The sequence below is a fragment of the Panthera uncia genome (genome assembly GCF_023721935.1).
Source record: "Panthera uncia isolate 11264 chromosome C1 unlocalized genomic scaffold, Puncia_PCG_1.0 HiC_scaffold_4, whole genome shotgun sequence".
Lineage (NCBI taxonomy): Eukaryota > Metazoa > Chordata > Mammalia > Carnivora > Felidae > Panthera > Panthera uncia.
Window position 1 is genome coordinate 63,256,216 of NW_026057585.1, and position 17,041 is coordinate 63,273,256.

At 49.4% G+C, this 17,041-nt stretch overlaps 1 protein-coding gene across 3 annotated transcripts; it reads left to right on the forward strand.

Moving 5' to 3' along the window:
• The first annotated feature begins 163 nt into the window (after positions 1-163).
• Positions 164-13,718, forward strand: CC2D1B (coiled-coil and C2 domain containing 1B). 3 transcript variants are annotated; one of them, XM_049617179.1, is made up of 25 exons: positions 164-253; positions 1,806-1,892; positions 3,171-3,315; positions 4,117-4,223; positions 4,585-4,743; positions 5,172-5,297; positions 5,472-5,631; positions 5,843-6,024; positions 6,184-6,259; positions 6,370-6,480; positions 6,563-6,693; positions 6,907-6,979; positions 7,182-7,318; positions 7,620-7,737; positions 7,822-7,997; positions 8,393-8,518; positions 9,026-9,084; positions 9,173-9,289; positions 9,665-9,738; positions 9,884-9,942; positions 10,172-10,223; positions 10,644-10,743; positions 10,908-10,998; positions 12,206-12,335; positions 12,610-13,718. In XM_049617179.1, the coding sequence occupies exons 2-24, from the start codon at positions 1,827-1,829 to the stop codon at positions 12,332-12,334; spliced, it is 2,574 nt and encodes an 857-aa protein (XP_049473136.1). In that variant the 5' UTR covers positions 164-253; positions 1,806-1,826; the 3' UTR covers position 12,335; positions 12,610-13,718. The 3 variants fall into 3 exon arrangements, with proteins under 3 accessions (XP_049473136.1, XP_049473138.1, XP_049473137.1); XM_049617180.1 differs by having other exon boundaries at positions 176-253; positions 1,810-1,892; XM_049617181.1 differs by lacking the exons at positions 10,908-10,998; positions 12,206-12,335; positions 12,610-13,718 and having other exon boundaries at positions 10,598-10,737.
• Positions 13,719-17,041: the final 3,323 nt, after the last annotated feature.

A 17,041-nucleotide genomic window follows, 5' to 3' on the forward strand; every position in this document is an offset into this window, starting at 1 on the left:
GGCGCCTGCGCGTTGGAAAACCTCGCCCTTGGAGTCACCTGTTGGTTCGTCACGCCCACCTCGTATTGCGCATGCGTAGTGCGCGCCTTACGGGCCGCGGAGTCACGTGTGAGGGCGCGAGCAGTCTCCCGCAGAGTCGCTTCCTGTCACGGCAGCAGCTGTACCCGCTGCCACTGCGGCCGCCCGGGGGCCGCGGGAGCCCTAGGCGAAGCCGGGTGGATAAGGCCCGGGCAGGTTTTGGATCCGCCGCGAGGTATGCAGCGTACCTGCCCCTCGGCGAGGGGAGATACCGGGCGGCGGGGGAGATGGAGGCCTGGGGCCGGGCAGGGCTGCGCGTCCTGCCGCGCCGGAGTGGGGTCCCTCGGCTTCGCCTCCCCTGCGGCTTCCGCTATCCGCTTCTCTCCAGAATCTGGGCCCTACCCGTTGCCCCGGAGCCGCAGACTCGGCATGTCTGACTGACCTCGTCTCTTCCCCAAGTTCGCTCGCTCCGTGCCCCCCGCTCAGGTGACGGCCCGCCATTCACCTAAGTCAGTGAACTCTGACGCTTGAAGTTACCCTGAGCGCCCCATCCCGTACGCCTACATCCAGTTAACCTCGGAGCCCTGTTGATTTTACTCTCTGACGGTGGAATCCATCCGCTTCTCTGCCTCCCGTGCTCCCTTTGCTCACCTCTTTTGCGGGACCGTTGCGAGATGTTCTGTACCGAGAAGGCTTCCAGCCTCCATTCTCCTCCTACCCCTTCCCCTCTTTCGCCAGCGGGAGTTTCTGAGTCGTTGACCTGGTCCCTTCACGTCCACTGCCCTCAGGATAATGCCAAACGTCCTTTAGGCTTAAAGGTTTTTCTGTTTTGCCCCCTGTAGAGATTACAAGCTTCGCTTGTACCATTTCTTGTTTCACACTTTATGCCCCAGTAATCCCAGGTATTTAGCTTTCTTGTGGAGACCACACTGTTTCTCACCTTAGAACCACTGTCAGGTCGTTCCCTCTTTTTGGAATTCCATACCCCTTCCTTACCTCCAACTTTTTCATGACGCAGCACAAGCATCACTTTCTCTAAGATGCCTTTTCTGTCTGTGCTGGACAATTGGCCACTCCTGGGGATCCCGGTTCCCTGGAGCTACCCTGTGCGGTTTTTGTCCACTGAAGAGGCTGTCCCCACCATGTAAATGTTCTTTGAGGGTTGAGACATGTCAGATTCATTCCTGCTCTCCCAGTGCCCAGCACAGATTTTCGCATACTCCTGTGAAAGGTTGTGAGATCGCTGAATCAGAATGCTGAGTCAGATTTCTCTAGAGCAGAGTGTCTATTAGGACTTTGTGTGGTGATGAAAATGTTCAGTGTTTGTGGTGGCCAGTGGTAGCCACTAGCTGAGGAACTGGACTTTAAATTTTATTTAATTAATTTAAAGTTAAAAGCCATAGATGGCTATCATGTTTGGCACAGTTTTAGAGCCTTTTGGAATCCCACCCAGCCTGTACCAGCCCTGTTCCTGAATCTACTTTCCTATGCCACTCCCCCTCACTCAACCTCTTGGGTTTAATCCAAATTGGTCAATCAGTTCAGTAAGTTTTATTGTGTGTCCACACTCCCCGCTAAAACCCATTAACAGGTGGGTCCCATCCCTTCCATCTCCCATATTGCTTGCTTCATTGCTATGATTCCAGAGTTAGTATTTCATCCTTTGGTGTTAAACATTGCCTTTTTTCTCTGGGAGTTTACTATAACCACACCTTACCACAAGGTTGCAGTATTGGAGGTGGGGCTTATAGGCTGCTCCAGTCTGAGTCTCTTCCTCTCTCCGCCAGACAGGTGTCTAGGCTGTCAAGATGCCAGGGCCAAGACCTCGGAAAGGCCCTCAGGCCAGTGGTCAGGGTGTGGCAGCTGCAAAGCAGGTATGGACACACACAGCCTCCTTCACTTCTCGGCCTGAGGTTGGGGGTGGGGGTGGGGGGTGGTCTCTAGACAGCTTGGGCAAATGGGGTCACCTGTTTGACTTCCCCATTAGTGCAGAGACTTTGAGCAGTTCCTCCTACAGTTGGCAGAGACCCTGTGACTAGCCCCTGCCACCCACCCGTGGGAGATGAGGCCTGAACTCTTTTGTGTTTCAACCCAGGCATCCTCCTGCCATGGCCATCTTCCTATGAGTGATCTGGAGGATTCAGGAACCACCAAATTTAGGGTGTTCTGATGGGGTGTCAGCACTGTTATGGGTTTCTCATTTACTGCCATGATTTTGCTTGCTAGCCAAGGATACCAGGGCTTGAGGACTGTTCCTGGAGAGTTTTGCTGCTTAGGGACACAGGGCTGTGGCCCAGGTGGGAGACAGAAGTCTATTCTCTAATCTGCTCCCTTTATTTCTTCTGGGTCCAAGTCCTGAAACTTCTTAGTCCATTCTTAATGTCTTAAAAGAGGCGAGTAAGGGAGGTTGTGGGATAAAGAGCATACACTGAAGTCATAAGACCTTTATTTTTAAATTCTAGGTCTGCCACTTACAAGGCTGTCTCAGTTTCATCTGAACTTGGAGATAAAAATAGGACTACCTTTTCCTAGAGTAGTCAAATTCATAGAGACAGAAAGTAGAATGGTAATGGACAGGGGGAGGGGGAAGAGGGGAGTTGTTTAATAAGATGAAAAGAGTTCTGTAGATGGATGACGGTGATGGTAGCCCAACAGTGTGAATGGGCTTCATGCCACTCAACTGTACACTTGAAAACGGTTAAGGTGAGGGGCACCTGGCTGGCTCAGTCAGGGGAGCAGGTAGCTCTTGATCTCGGGATCCTGAGTTCAAGCCCCATGTTGGGTGTAAAGCTTTAAAAAAAATGGTTAAGATGATAATTTGTATGTTAGATATGTTTTACCGCAATTAAAATAAAATAGGACCTACTTCTCAGGATTGTGAGAATTAATGACAATAATTAATATAGAGTGCTAAGTACAGCGCCTGGCATCTAGTGCTATTATGTTGTGAGTAATAATAATGGCAGTGTAGTCTTACTGGGTTCTTTATAGTCACCAGGGAGATAATTGTTCCAAAGGCTAATATTTCAGGCCTCAGTTTCCCTATTTGCACATTGGGCTTCACACATAGTGAAGGAGTCACTGACTGCCTGAGACTGGCCCTGGGGTTGGGCCTCATTGTATGGTTCCTAAGAACCCTTCTCTGCTCTCAGCTGGGGCTCTTTGTGGAATTCAGCCCAGAGGACATGCTGCTGGGGATGGAGGAAACTGAAGATGATGGGGACCTGGAGGCTGAACTACTGGCCCTCACAGGGGAAGCAGGGGTCACTGACAAGAAGCCAGCACCCAAGGGGCAGGGTGAGTTTGTGTCATTGGGCTGGCTCAGTGCTGGGACCAGATGGGTTCAGGCAGGTAGAGAGGTTCTCTCCTCACAACTGGCAGGAGCCCATTAGATATCCTGGTCCTTCTGATACCCATTCTTGTGCAGCATTCCCACCAAGAGGCCATCTTCCCCTGTGTGAAGGGAAGCTCACTCCTCTGACTGCCCCCCTCCCCATTGTGGACAATCAGCAGTCTGATTCTCTGACTCAGGTCTCTGTCTTAGATGTAGCCAGGGCCCAGTATAGAGGAGGGGCTCAGCATGGACTGCATTGGGCACATAATAAATTCACAGAAATTGTGTCAAATGTGTAAGTAGATGATTAGATGAGCCTGGGTTTGAGTCATCGCTCTGCCCCTTACTAGGATTGCACTGTTAGGAAGATTATCTTTGGTTTTATTATCAGTTCACTCTTTAAAATGGAGATTATATTATTTATCTTGCATAATTGTTGTGAAGCTTCAGTGGATGTTAAAAATCTTACATATGTGAAAGGTGTGGTTGGGGGAATGGATGGACATGTCTATGAATAACTACAACACAAAAATGCCAAGAAGGGAACAACTTATTGCTTGTTGGAGGAGCCAGGAAGCTTTCCCAGCTGAGGGTCTTTTGAGCTGGGTCACAAAGGAAGAGCAGGAATTTTCCAGGTGGGACTTTGGCTGTGGAAGGGAAGGAAGATTTCTACCTGGGTGTGTCTTGCTGTCACAGTGAATTGAAGACACTCCTCATGGACTTTTTCTGAGTTGCCCTGAGCCTTTGTAACCCTCTTCCCTCAGCTCCCCTCCCTATGGCCCACATCGAGAAGTTGGCTGCGGACTGTATGCGGGATGTGGAAGAGGAGGAGGAGGAGGAGGAAGGGCTGGAGGAGGATGCAGACTTGCTGGTGCGTCTGCCAGGCTTGTGTCTGAGGGCTCTGTGGTCAAACCTGTGGAGGAGGCCTGGGGTTTGTCTCGTGTGTTCTGAGGTTGAGTGAGTGCCTTGCTCTTTTGGGCCCATTTTCCCAACTACACTGTGAGACTAATCCCCTTTGGTGTGTGGTCTGAACTATGCATTTGGGGATTTTTAGATTTGTAGTGTTTACTGTTTTTAAGGCTCTCCTTGGTCAGATTAATGGTAAAAAGGACTTTTAGGCACAGTGACTGATATTGGGAGATATCGCTGTGGGGAAAAGGCCCTTTATTCTTATATCCTATCATGTATATGGCCATGAGGCTTCCAAGCTCCTGAGACTTGTGTCTCCCCAGACTGAGCTGCAGGAGGTCCTGGGTGAAGGTGAGGAGGCTGGGCCACTGGACGGTGATAAGACAGCCAGCCCAGATGGCTCTGAGGAAGAGAAGGGACAGGAAAACATTGAACCTCCAGGACAGACAGCTCTACTAACAGCTTCAGTCCCAGCAGCTCAGGTAGGTTCTGGAGGGATCTTGTGTGCCTTTGATGCCCCTACATGTCTGTGTATAACATGCATGTAGCGTGGTTTGCATAGGAAGGCTGCAATAACCCCTCCCAGGGCCCTCCAGCAGCTGCCCCAAGCAGAGACAAAGCCTGAGAAACTGCTTGGTGGCTGGCCAGCCTCAAAGGCCTCTCTGTTCTCCCAGACCACCCCCTACAGCCATTTCCTGGCTTCCACAGACTGTCCAGGCCTCTGTGTTTGCCTCTGACACGGCCTCTGGCCTCTCCAGTGAGTCTTTGCCTCGTAGCTTGAGGCTTTTAGGCTCTTCCTTCTCCTTGAATCCAAGAGCTCCATTTTCTGGGGCAGCTTCCTTGCAGGGAGGGAGCAGCAGGGGCCTAGCTGGCCCTGGAGTGGCCATGCCCTGAACTGAAGTATCTACAGGCTGGAGGGCCTCGGGGACTGCAGGCTCTGCTGGAGGATCGGATCCACAACTACCGGGAGGCTGCAGCCAGTGCCAAGGAGGCAGGTGAAGCAGCCAAAGCCAGGCGCTGTGAACGTGGCCTAAAGGTGGGTTGGGCCTTGCCAGAGAGCAGGGCTGCGTGGAGTGGGGCAGAGGACAGTGGGTGAAACAAGAGGGGAGGCGCTTCCCCTCTGGCTTGTGGAGGTGAAGGATTCCTGGCCTGTCTTCAAGCAGGGTTCAGGCTAAGATGGCTGGCTGGATTTCTGGGTTCTCTCTCTCAGACTCTGGAGTCCCAACTGGCTGCTGTGAGGAAAGGCAGGAAGATCAGTGAGGATGAGATTCCACCTCCAGTGGCTTTGGGCAAGAAACAGCTGGCCGCCCAGGAAACAGCTGACAGGAACCCTGAGGCAGATGCCCCAGCTCCCTTCATGATGGAGCCAGGTATCTGGAGACCTTTAGGTTCTATCCTAGTTTCGAGTCAGAGCCCATGGCCCACCTCCCCATCCTGCCACACTGTCCATTGTCATCAGATGCACCTTCTCTGAAAGGTTCTCAGGCCAACCAGATCTGTAGGCAGTAGGCACTGGGAACCCATGGTATGTACCTTCTTTGACCCTCATGCCCCCTCTTCGGGCTTTTTGTTTCTTAATAGACAACCCCTGCCAACCTGAGACAAGCCTCTTGGGCAGTCCTGGCATTTCTGCCCCATCTGATTCAGACCCAGACCCACAGGCCCTGTTGTCAGCCCGACAGAGAGAGTATAAATTGGCTGCCCTGAATGCCAAGCGGGCTGGAGACTTAGACCGTGCCCGAGAGCTCATGAGGATTGGGAAGGTATGATGTCTGAATCAGAGGCCCTATATTCAAGCCTTTGTTTCACATAGGGCCACAGTGACCTGGAGTAAGTCTGGTCGGGGGCAGGGAGGGAGGGGAGGAGGTTTCAGCCCAGAGTTTACCCTGGTTTTATGCCCACATCTGCTTTTCCTATTATAGAGATTTGGTGCAGTCCTGGAGGCCCTGGAGAAGGGGCAGCCTGTGGACCTGAGTGCCATACCCCCGGCACCTGAGGGTCAGTATGGAGCCAGTGGGGTGGGGCCTGCTCAGGGTGAGGTTGGGGGGAAACTTCAGGGCTGGGGCTGCCCAGGGAACCCCATCTACACCTCTACTCTGGGTCCCCAGACCTGAAGCCCCTCTCACAGGCTTCCAAGGCCCTCACAGAACCCTCAGTTGTACCCCCAGCAGTGGAGCGAGTGCAGCCAGTGATGGCCCCTGACACTCCAGCAGCCCCAGGTAGGATGGGATGGTGGGACTATGGAGTGGGGGACCTGGACAGAGGCAGCAGAAATGACACCATCTCCTGTATCCTTTCAAGTGGTCCCTGCTGAGCCACAGACAGTGCTGGATGCCCTGCAGCAGAGACTGAACAAGTACCGTGAGGCAGGCATCCAGGCCCGGGGCAGTGGGGATGAGCGCAAGGCCCGGATGCATGAGCGCATTGCCAAGGTGGGCCCACAGCTGCACAACCCCTGCCCCATGTCAGCCTTCTGTTGCTGCAGTTAGTCCTGGTCTTTGAGTCTCCATCTATCTGTCTCTCTTTCTGGACTTCCTACTGCCTCTGGGGTCTTTTTCCTTCTAAGACTGCTTTCAATCTTCCTCTCCCTGTGTGGGGCCTGTAGACTACAGCCCACTGTAAGTTCTCCCTTCCTTCCCTTGCAGCAATATCAAGATGCCATTCGAGCACACCGGGCAGGACGGAGAGTTGACTTTGCTGAGTTACCTGTTCCTCCAGGTGAGTGGGGCTTGGCCTAGGGGCTTTTTGAGGAGGTCTCTGAGCAAGAAAGGGGGAAGGGGAAATGATTTCTCCTGTATCTGCCTCTACTCTGTGGGAGCCACCTCTCCCAGCCATGGCCAGGAAGACCCAGCCAAGGCCCACAGCAGCCTGTGCTTCCCCAAGGCTACCTATGCTCTGCCAGCTGTCTTTTCTTCCACAGGATTCCCCCCCATTCCTGGCCTGGAGCCCATTGTGGGCACTGATGGGGATGTAGTGGCAGCTACTTTAGCAGCTGCCCAGAAACTGGCTTCCTCGGAGGATACAGCCCCAGCAGAGGAAAATGAGGATGAGGATGAGGTTTGGCTCAGGACCTGGGACTTCCAGGGGCTGGTGGGGGGAAACCCCAGATGAAGGGTAAACCCAGACCCTATTGTTATCCATACTAACAAGCCCAGGGAGGTAGGTATGCTTTCTTCTGCTTTACAGAGAAAAAACTTAGCCAAGGGTACCCAGCTAGGGGTTAGCAGAGCTAGATTCAAATCAGGTCTAACTCCAGAGCCCTGGTTCAGTCCACATAACCCTGTAAGTTAGTGCAGCCTTAGGAGGAGAGCCTGGGTGGGGAACAGATTCTGTGTGACAGCTTCCCGGGAACCTGCAGGATAAGCTCCCAGCCCAGGCCCCAGTGGCCAAGAAGCCAGCGCAGCCTGTGGTCCCTTCATTCCGTGCCCTGCCAGAGACCAAGGCCTCGAGTTCTAAGGAATCATTGAGTCCCTCTGGTGAGTTGGGGAGAAGAGGGATGGAAGAGTGAAGGCTGTAGTGAGGGACAGGCATGATTCTAACCATTATCCCTTGCCCTTCAGTGCGCGAGCAGCTGGCATTGCTAGAGGCACGGAAACTGCAATACCAACGGGCAGCCCTGCAGGCCAAGCGCAGCCAGGACCTGGAGCAGGCCAAAGCCCATCTGCGGGTAGCCAAATGCCTTGAAGCTCAGATCACCCAGGTACGACGAGCTGGCCGACCTGTGGACTTCTCCAAGGTGAGTTTCACTTGTTTAAGCAGCTGGACTTCTCAGGCAGAGGAGGCATTGGCAGGCTTGACAGGCAGGGCGGTGAATGAAGCAGCTGCTTGGAGGGGATGCGATGCAGATAGGATGCAGACAGAAAGAGCTTGTTGCTTATGCTGCTCTACCCCATTGCCCGAAGAGAGACCAGGGAAGGCCAGGCGGGCTGCCTGTGGTCAGAGATGACGAGGCATGGCAAGGCTAGTGGAAAGCAGAGCAAAGCTTGGGATAGAATGGGGAGGCAATGAGTTCCCATCACTGGAGGTTAGTAGAAACTGGAGAAACATTTAGTTTTGATTCTGCATTTGTTAGGCTCAGTAGAGGAATAATCTGACTCTTGGGGCCCCTGAGGGGCCTTGTGACCTGACCAGGTCCCTTCACCCTTGACGGATGAGGAGGGTGACTTCATCCTCATTCACCATGAGGACCTGCGACTCTCCCAGAAGGCTGAGGAAGTATATGCCCAGCTACAAAAAATGCTTCTGGAGCAACATGAGGTCAGTGGACTGCTGGTCTGTCTTCCCCTTTCAATGCCCACAGCATCCTTTGGGTAAAGTTATGGGGCCCAGATCAAATAGGCCTGGATTCAAATTCTAGCTCTTCCACTTACTGGTTGTGTGACAATGGGTAAAGTACTTTATAGATGGGAGGAAGAAAGTTTTAAGGGAGATGGATATAGATGTATATTTTTGTATGTGTATATCTATCTGAACTGCTGCCTTTAAGTCTGCTTGTGAAGTGATGTTTCTATTAGGTTTTGAAGGAAAAATAGGAGTTTGCTAAGTGAATTTTGGGGAATGGCTATCCTCAGGAAAGGAAACAACAAAAACTTAGGCAGAAGAGTCTGATGGAACTTGGGAACAGTGGCCTTGGATATGGTAGGTGTTGGGAGAAGGAGGGGTGAGGCTACAGAAGAAGGTTGGGACTTTCAGAAGTCAGGCTTCAAATGCCAACCTAGATGTTCCACTGTGGGCTCTGCAGTCACTCTGGGCCCTTATTTTTAGAAGTGCCTGCTATTCTCCAAGCAGTTCATGCACCAGGGCAATGTGGCCGAGACTACCCGGTAAGTGCAAGGCCTCAGGCTGGGGCTTATTGGGTGGGAAGGAGAAAGTGAGCCCTGCAGTGCTGACATGCCCACCCATCCCTGTCAGGTTTGAGAAACTCGCTCAGGACCGTAAGAAGCAGCTTGAGATCCTGCAGCTGGCCCAGGCTCAGGGCCTTGACCCTCCCGGCCACCACTTTGAGTTGAAGACATTCCAGACTGTGAGGTGCCAAAGCCTAAGGGAAACAGTGGCTCCATGCAGGGATAGGACAAGGGACTGGAGACTTAGGCCCCTATAGTGAGGCTTCCCAGGCTTGGCCTGGCCACAGGCGCTGGGGTTGGGGAGAGTGGGCTTAGCTACCTGCCTGTGAGAAGCTCAGAGCTGGGTGGTGGCTGTGGAAGGAACTCTGGACTGGAGGTCATATAGGTCTGAGATCTATCTGTATACCAGCTCTGCCACCGTTAGGCCAGACAATCTTTGCTTCCCTGGGCTTACTCTCCTGACCACTTCTCCACTGGGCAGGCAAACAGGCACTGGAAGAGAGGACCTTTTCCTACCACCTGCTTCACTTTGTGCTTTCTCCTTGTTTCTTGGCTGTAGGATCTTCTCAGAACTCAACAGCACAGAAATGCATCTGATCATTGTCCGGGGAATGAACCTCCCAGCCCCTTCAGGTAGCCCAAGAGCCACCTTTACTTCAGACTGTTGCCCAGACACTTCACCCCCAGTCAATATAGAGAGGCATTGGCTCATCCTCCATATCAAGCACTAGGCTCCGTGGTACTTCTTCTGACCCTGACTCTCATTTCTCCTTCATAGGAGTGACTCCTGATGACTTGGATGCTTTTGTGCGGTTTGAGTTCCACTACCCTAACTCGGTGAGGTTCAGGGAGAGGTAGGATCCCCTGACACCCATCTTCCATCCAGGACCCTGTGCACAATTTCTCTGCATTCCCTGGGAGGTCTGGCTACAGGGAGCGGTTTGAAGACCCTTGGATGCATTCTTCACAGGGGGAAGTCACTTCCCTCAACATTTAGCCTAGAGTTCTTTGCCCTATACAGCTGTTTTTTCAAGCTATCCTTACCTCTCCCATCTTACTGTTTTAGGACCAGGCTCAAAAAAGCAAAACAGCTGTGGTGAAGAACACAAACTCTCCAGGTGAGGACCGCTTTCTCTTCTCTCTTATTCTCTGATATGTGTGCAGCATTTTTTTTTTTTTCAGAGTGCTTTCAGATCTGTTCTCTTAGTTGGTTTACTCAACTTGGGAGATAAAGGTAGTTGGGGAAACTGAGGCTCAGAGAGGTAGAGGGACTTGCCTAGGGACTTGCCTAGGGCCCCATAGCAAGGAGGTGGTGGAAATGGGAGTTGAATCCCATTTTGGTATAATCTGTGTCTAATAAGACTACAAAAATTGTCTGAGTGGACTTTCAAGGCCAGGACCTAGATGCTCTACCACCCTCTGATGCAGTCCCTTTGAACTGCTGGCAGAGAGAGGGGAGGCCAACTCTGGACCTCTGTTTCCACTTCCTCAGGAAATCCCTGGGAGCCCACGCCACTTCTTGTCTTCTCCCATTGCAGAATTTGATCAGCTCTTCAAACTAAACATCAACCGAAACCACCGGGGCTTCAGGAGGGTGATCCAAAGCAAAGGAATCAAGTTTGAAATCTTCCACAAAGGGTGAGGCCCTTGTCCGGTACATTGCCAAGATGGGCTGGGTGGAAGGAAGGGCTTCTGTTGCTACCCCTATTGCTATTCAGTCTTCCTGCATCGGGCACAGCCAGCTCATTCCTGCCTTCCCTGCTTTTCCCAGTCCAATACCCTGCTGATTCTTGGTTCCCCAGATCCTTCTTCAGAAGTGACAAGCTGGTTGGCACAGCCCACCTGAAGCTGGAGCGGCTGGAGAATGAGTGTGAGATCAGAGAGATTGTGGAGGTAGGATGGGCAAACCAGACGACTTGGCAAATACCCCACATTCACTGAACATCCACTCCCTACTGTAGGTTTTTTGTGCCCATTAATGAAAAAATATCCGCAAATGCGCTGTAGACTAGGTGCTATTCCTGTTTCACAAATGAAGAGATTCAGAGGATCTGAGAAAATTTCATAGCATCACAAGAAGCAGTGATACTCTTTCCACAATACTCTGAGTCACCTAAGCTCCCAGGTATGGTGGCTCTTGAGGGGTCTGATCATTGCTGTCAACTTGGCATACATAAATTCCTAGGTTTTGGGGGGCAGAGTTGTGGGTGAGGCAGTTGTCTAGCCATCATGAAGAAGTGGAATAGGCTCTGGACATAAAGCTGATAAGGTAGTTCCAGATTGGGGACCCACAAGAATGCAGCTAGTCTGTGTTTAGGAATTGGCTCCAGACAGCTCCTTAAACTTGTGTGAACTTACGTGAATTTCATAGGCAGGGACTCTGAGAGCTTGTCTATGACAGGTGAGGAAACTAAGGTCCAGTGACAAGGGTGTTCCGTAAGCACAAATACTGTGTCCCTGGCAGACCTCAGCCCAGATCCTTGCTGATGCATTTGTAGGCCAGGGCTTTTCCCTCTACAGTGTGCCTGCCCTCACTCCCTGCCTGTTTTGGGGGGGCCCGGTGGGGGGATGTTCTTAAGCCAGGTCTGCTCTGTGTTTGCCCAACTACAGGCAGACTTCTTGAGCCCGTAGTCCTGCTTTGTACTCTAGCAGCCCAGGCTCCTGCTTGGAAGGAAGGGAGCAGTGTGATGGGTGGAAAGGAACTCTTGGCCTGGGTTCTAGTCCTGACCTTGCCACACGGTGGTTTCGTAGCCTTACCATTCACTACTTTCTGAGCCATCCGTGAAGTATGGGTTTGGGCTTAGTGGTTTTCAGGCTATAGCATGAAGCCAGAGCATTTTTTCCAGGAATTGTGAGGAAACTGAGTGGGCAGAGCTCTGGGTTTGTCTCTTTAGAGCATTGACACTTCTTTGGATTTCCATGTTAGTTTTTATAAGACTTAACCTAAAACCACCAAAAAGCAGGAGGGCAGCATTGTCATGGAGACTCGTGTTGACACTGAAGGACAGTTGAGCTCCTTTCTTTCCTGTGAGCATAGGGAGCGGTCTGCTCCCAGCCCCTGGCCCATCTCACTTACCGTCTCCCTCTGTGGTCCTCACAGGTCCTGGATGGAAGGAAGCCCACTGGGGGCAAGCTGGAGGTGAAAGTGAGGCTGCGGGAGCCTCTGAGTGGCCAGGATGTGCAGATGGTCACTGAGAACTGGCTGGTCCTGGAGCCCAGAGGCCTATAAGGTGGGCATCCATCTAAAGTCCTCAAACTTCTGCCCTCAGAGACCCTTCCAGTACTCCCCTCCTATCTGGGGAGAAGACATAGGAATTTCTCATCTGTGAGGACAACTAGGAGGCAAAACTGTTGGGTAGGGCTTGGGCTGAGTTTCTCATGATCCTCAAGAGAACTGGGAAGGGAAGTTAACCTTCCCAGGTCTGTCGCAGGAAATCTTTTCTAAACTGTTAGCATATTCACTGCAGTTTAGACTTACTGCGTATGCTTTGTGCCCTTGTGCAGGAGACTGTCAGTACTGGGAGAGGAGTCAGGCCAGCAACTGTGTGCAGGAGCATACTTTTCTCAGCTCTGCTGGCTACAGAAGCCTTTGTACATAGGAAGATGCTGCTACTCAAGCACCAAAGATCTGTTAAGTATGTGCATTACTGACACACAGCAAGGTCTTTCCTGTTGCTGGCCCCTCCCTGGACCTCCACGAAAGCAGGCTGGATTCCAGGAGTCCCCTCCCCCCTTCCCTTGCCTCCCCCTCCCGCTGAGAGAAGGCAAGGATAGCCTCATCGCTCTGTGACTGAGTCTTACAGCCCCTTAACACCCTGTTTGGCAACTGTGTGGAGCTTACCACAGCCTCCAGTTGCAACGTTTCTGGATGTGCCTTTAAAAGATCTAACTAAGGGATGGGAGAACTTGAGGGTGATCGGGAAACCCCCTGCCTAGGGTGCAGGCAGGGTTCCGTGACTCCTGCTTAGTCAGTGGCAGCCTATCCCACATGACTCCGTTTACCCCAGCTGTGCCTGTGCCTTGGTTCCTGACTGCTGCTGCACTCGCCTCCCTGCTTCCCAGAGCTCTCAGTGGAGGAGGAGGGAATGTGTGGTGGGAAATAAGGGTGAGGTTGGATCTCGGGTTTGGTCCATGCATTTAAGACTAAATGACTGTTAACTAGAAGAAAAAAAAATAATATATATATATATACATATACATATATATATATGTATGTAATTTTATGTAGCCGTTTTTATTTAAGAAACTAGATCTAATTCATTATAGGGGTTTTACACTCTATATGAAGAGTGATCATCAAAGTCCTAAATAAAAGCCCTGTTCCCTGTCACTTTTAAAGCAGGAGTGGCAGTAACATTTGTTAATTGACAGAAACTGCTGCTATGGCTTCCTCTTTTGAGAGAGGGCAAGGGGAAGCCTTGTGTCTTCCGAGGATCAGTGAGAAGAATCCCTTAGTTCCTTCCTAAGAGATCCTCCTTTGGCTTTGTTTTTCTGAATGGATGGAGACGATGGAGGGATTTGTAAATTACAATAGATTTAATATTCAAAACTGCAATATTTTGCATTTCTTAGAAATAAACTTTAATATCTCATTCCCCCCCCCCCCCTTTTTTGAAGCATTAACTTAGGTTCAACAAAGCATTCCTCAAGATTTTTTAAAGGCTACGAGTGAAGCAAATACATTCAGCTTACTGGTCACTATAGTATTGCATAAGCACAGCTCAGGGATTGAGCTTTTATGTGTCTTTTCCCAGGATAGGGCTGGACCATGCTTCCTGCCCTTAAGAGTAGAGCTGTTAGTGGATAACAGGACAGGAATGACAAGACTGTTTTCTAAAAGCTTTCTGGCCAGTCTTACTTACCTATGTGTGAACTACCAACATTTCCACAGATGTGAGATTTAACACTTCATTGCAATCCTATCTGTGTCAAACAAGCAGTAATCTAGACTTAAAAAGGATTGTTGGGCTTCTTAAGGTGACCTAGAGCAAAGAGGGGTGGTCAGGAGGGTTCCTGACCCAACCTAGTCTTCCCCTAAGGGTTTGCACCCAACATGGTGCTTACTAAGAGGGCCACATGGACAGCTGTGGCTATTTATCCTCAAAGGTTTCAACAACCAGCCCTAGGAATTTTTGAACCCAGGCCTGTGCTAGAAATGCCCTATTCCAATGTGATAGGAAGTTTTCTGTGCCTCAAGGATTTCCCTTCACAACCTGTTCTACTTCAGTCTGTTTCATTACCCTTTGCTTTTGGAAAACAGAACCTCCAGGCTAAGGAAGGCAAGACAAAGCCGCCCATTGGACTTGGAAACTGAGATTCTTAAAAGGCCTTTGTTGCAGCCAAGGCATGCAGGAGTCACTGGTAGTGGGAGGAGCCTACTCCGCCTCCTTGTCCCAAGATTTGTCCTAATGTAACAACCAAACATCAGAGATCAGTGATTCCTGGGCAGTTGGGAACCAGGCACAACCCAAATAGCTTTACATTTTAAATTCTTCTATCTAGCGCAAGACATGCTTTCTTCAGAATTACTGAAATGAACAAAATATGGAATATTTTTTTAGAAATTTATCTTATTAAAGGGCAAAAATATTTTGTGACTTTAACATTACTTCCCTTTCTTACAGCACCATTGTGAAACCTGCATTATTACTTCTAAATTCTGAGCATGTTTTCTAAATGTTTCTGGGCAGCTCCTAAAAGATTTTGTCCCTTAAGTAAAAGTAGTTCCTTTTAGGATGAAACTGTGGGGCTGAGACTGGTAGAGCCAGGAAGCTTGCACCTGGTCCAGTGCCATCACAGACAGATTCTTCCCTCTCAGGGTCTCAGATTCCCAAGCTCTAAACTGGGCGTTATCATTCCTGCTCTATTCTTTGGCCCTTCTGGCCACACATTCAGTCCCTAAAAATCTCATTACCATTATTATTAAAATAGAAACCACTACCACAAACATGTTATAGAAACAGTGTTCACATTGCTTGATGACTGAAACACATTAGATGCAAAAATTATTCCCCAGTTGTTAGTTATGATAGAAGTAAATCCATTTTGAAATTTGGGGCCCACCAGCATTCAGGAACCACTGTGGATGATGGAAGACATTAGATGGGAACTTAGGGCAAAGTTTCTGTAGCCCTGGAGACCAGCAAGTGCTCAGAAAGTGTCAATAAAAATACATGGAGAAACTACACTGCCTGGCATTTGGTAAGAATTCAATAATTTTTTTAAAAATTTAGTAAGTTACCACAATGGCAATTCTTTTTTTCCTTACAAAGATCTCTATATCTCAGTCTTTTAAGTTTATATTCTAGAAAATTTTCACTTATTTAGAAATGTGAGGTTTCAGTCCTCCACTTGATAGAATTCTTATATAATATATAGAAATAAAACAAGGGGGAAAAAGTAAACTAACTTTGGTTATTTTATGCTCAGCTCCACAAGATGATTTTACTAAACATAAAGGATATTTTATATAGTTGAGAACAGACTTGACTCTGCAGGGCCAGAGCTTGTTGTTTAGTGGGAGAATTCAAAAGCTTGTACTGATCCAGAAGAAATAGGTACAACTGCAAAATGTACTGAGCAGGAAGATCAACTTCTATAGGAAAATCAAACCAGCTCCTATAGAAGCTCTAAACTTCTAAGGTGTATGTAGACCATGCTGGATGTTATACCCAGAATACCCGCCCCTATTAAGTGTTTCCTGTTTCTATCAGGTTTGGTGGGTGGTGGTTCCAGGGCCCAATCTTTGCAAGCTGGTGTGCTGTGGGCATCAACTTTTTTTCCCTTAGAAGCTCTTGAGTACTTTGAGTGTATGGGAAGGTCACAATCAGAGATCTGCAGCTACCATCAATAAAGGCTATGGAGAGACAGATGTAGATGTGGATCCCCACTACCACGGAAGAGGAATAAACCTAGCTAAACACACTTAAAAGGCCAGGCCTCTGGGCCCCTGTTTGGAAAACTATTAATGTAGGATTCCACAGCCCATAATTGCCAAATGCTAAATCCAACTTTAGCCCCTGGGGAGAAGCCTCTCCCTGTCCCAGAGGCCTGCATGAACTTCTAGTGGATTCTTGGGAGCTGTCTTAGTGCAGAGGGACTGACTCCTGTTTCCGGCTTAGCTAGGGCTTCAAGAAGATGGCAGTAACAAAGGAGTTGCCCTAGACCGGTATTTTTCAAACTGAGTTGCAAAATCCATTTGATCTGTGACTAGGAGAAATTTAAATGAAAAAAAAATGATCAGAGTGCATCACATATATCAAGGGTAAACCAAATCTTGGATTCTAATACCACTCCCACTAAAAGAAACCATGGCTGATTCCAAAGCTGAGGCAGGGTAAGCTCAAGATGAGCTGGGAGCAAGCATCTTCTTAGGCCAGAAAAGGAAATGTTAAAAAAAAAAAAATGGTGGGAGCATAGAACAAGGATGTTGGAGCTAGCCTGAAGGGGTTCTCTGGACAAAGCTGAGACCATATGAGCATGAAAATAATGAAAGAGAATCACTCAAAAAGTGATCCATGAGTCCATAATGAAAATTAAATGAATAGATAGAAAAGAAAGAAGGGCTTTTGCTTATAGATGACCAAGTGTAACTGCTAAAGGTAGAGTGCTAGGACTAAACACACCATTCTGTAGCCATCACAGTAAAAGATCAATCAGACAAGAAGCATCAGTGGATGCTAAGTCTAAGGGAGATTTCTGATAAAATATTTATATGATCTGAAAATGTCTCTACACATATTGGTTATTCATTCCAAGAGGAAAAACACGGTGGAGAAATTGGACCGCACTCTGACCAGGTGATCAAAATTTACCATCATCAATGAGCAGAACAGATCCCACATGACCCTAGGTGTGAGGCCTTAAAAAAGGACACAGCAACTCTAAGGATTCTGGCCAAGAATGCATAAACTGATTCTAATTATGAGAAAGCACC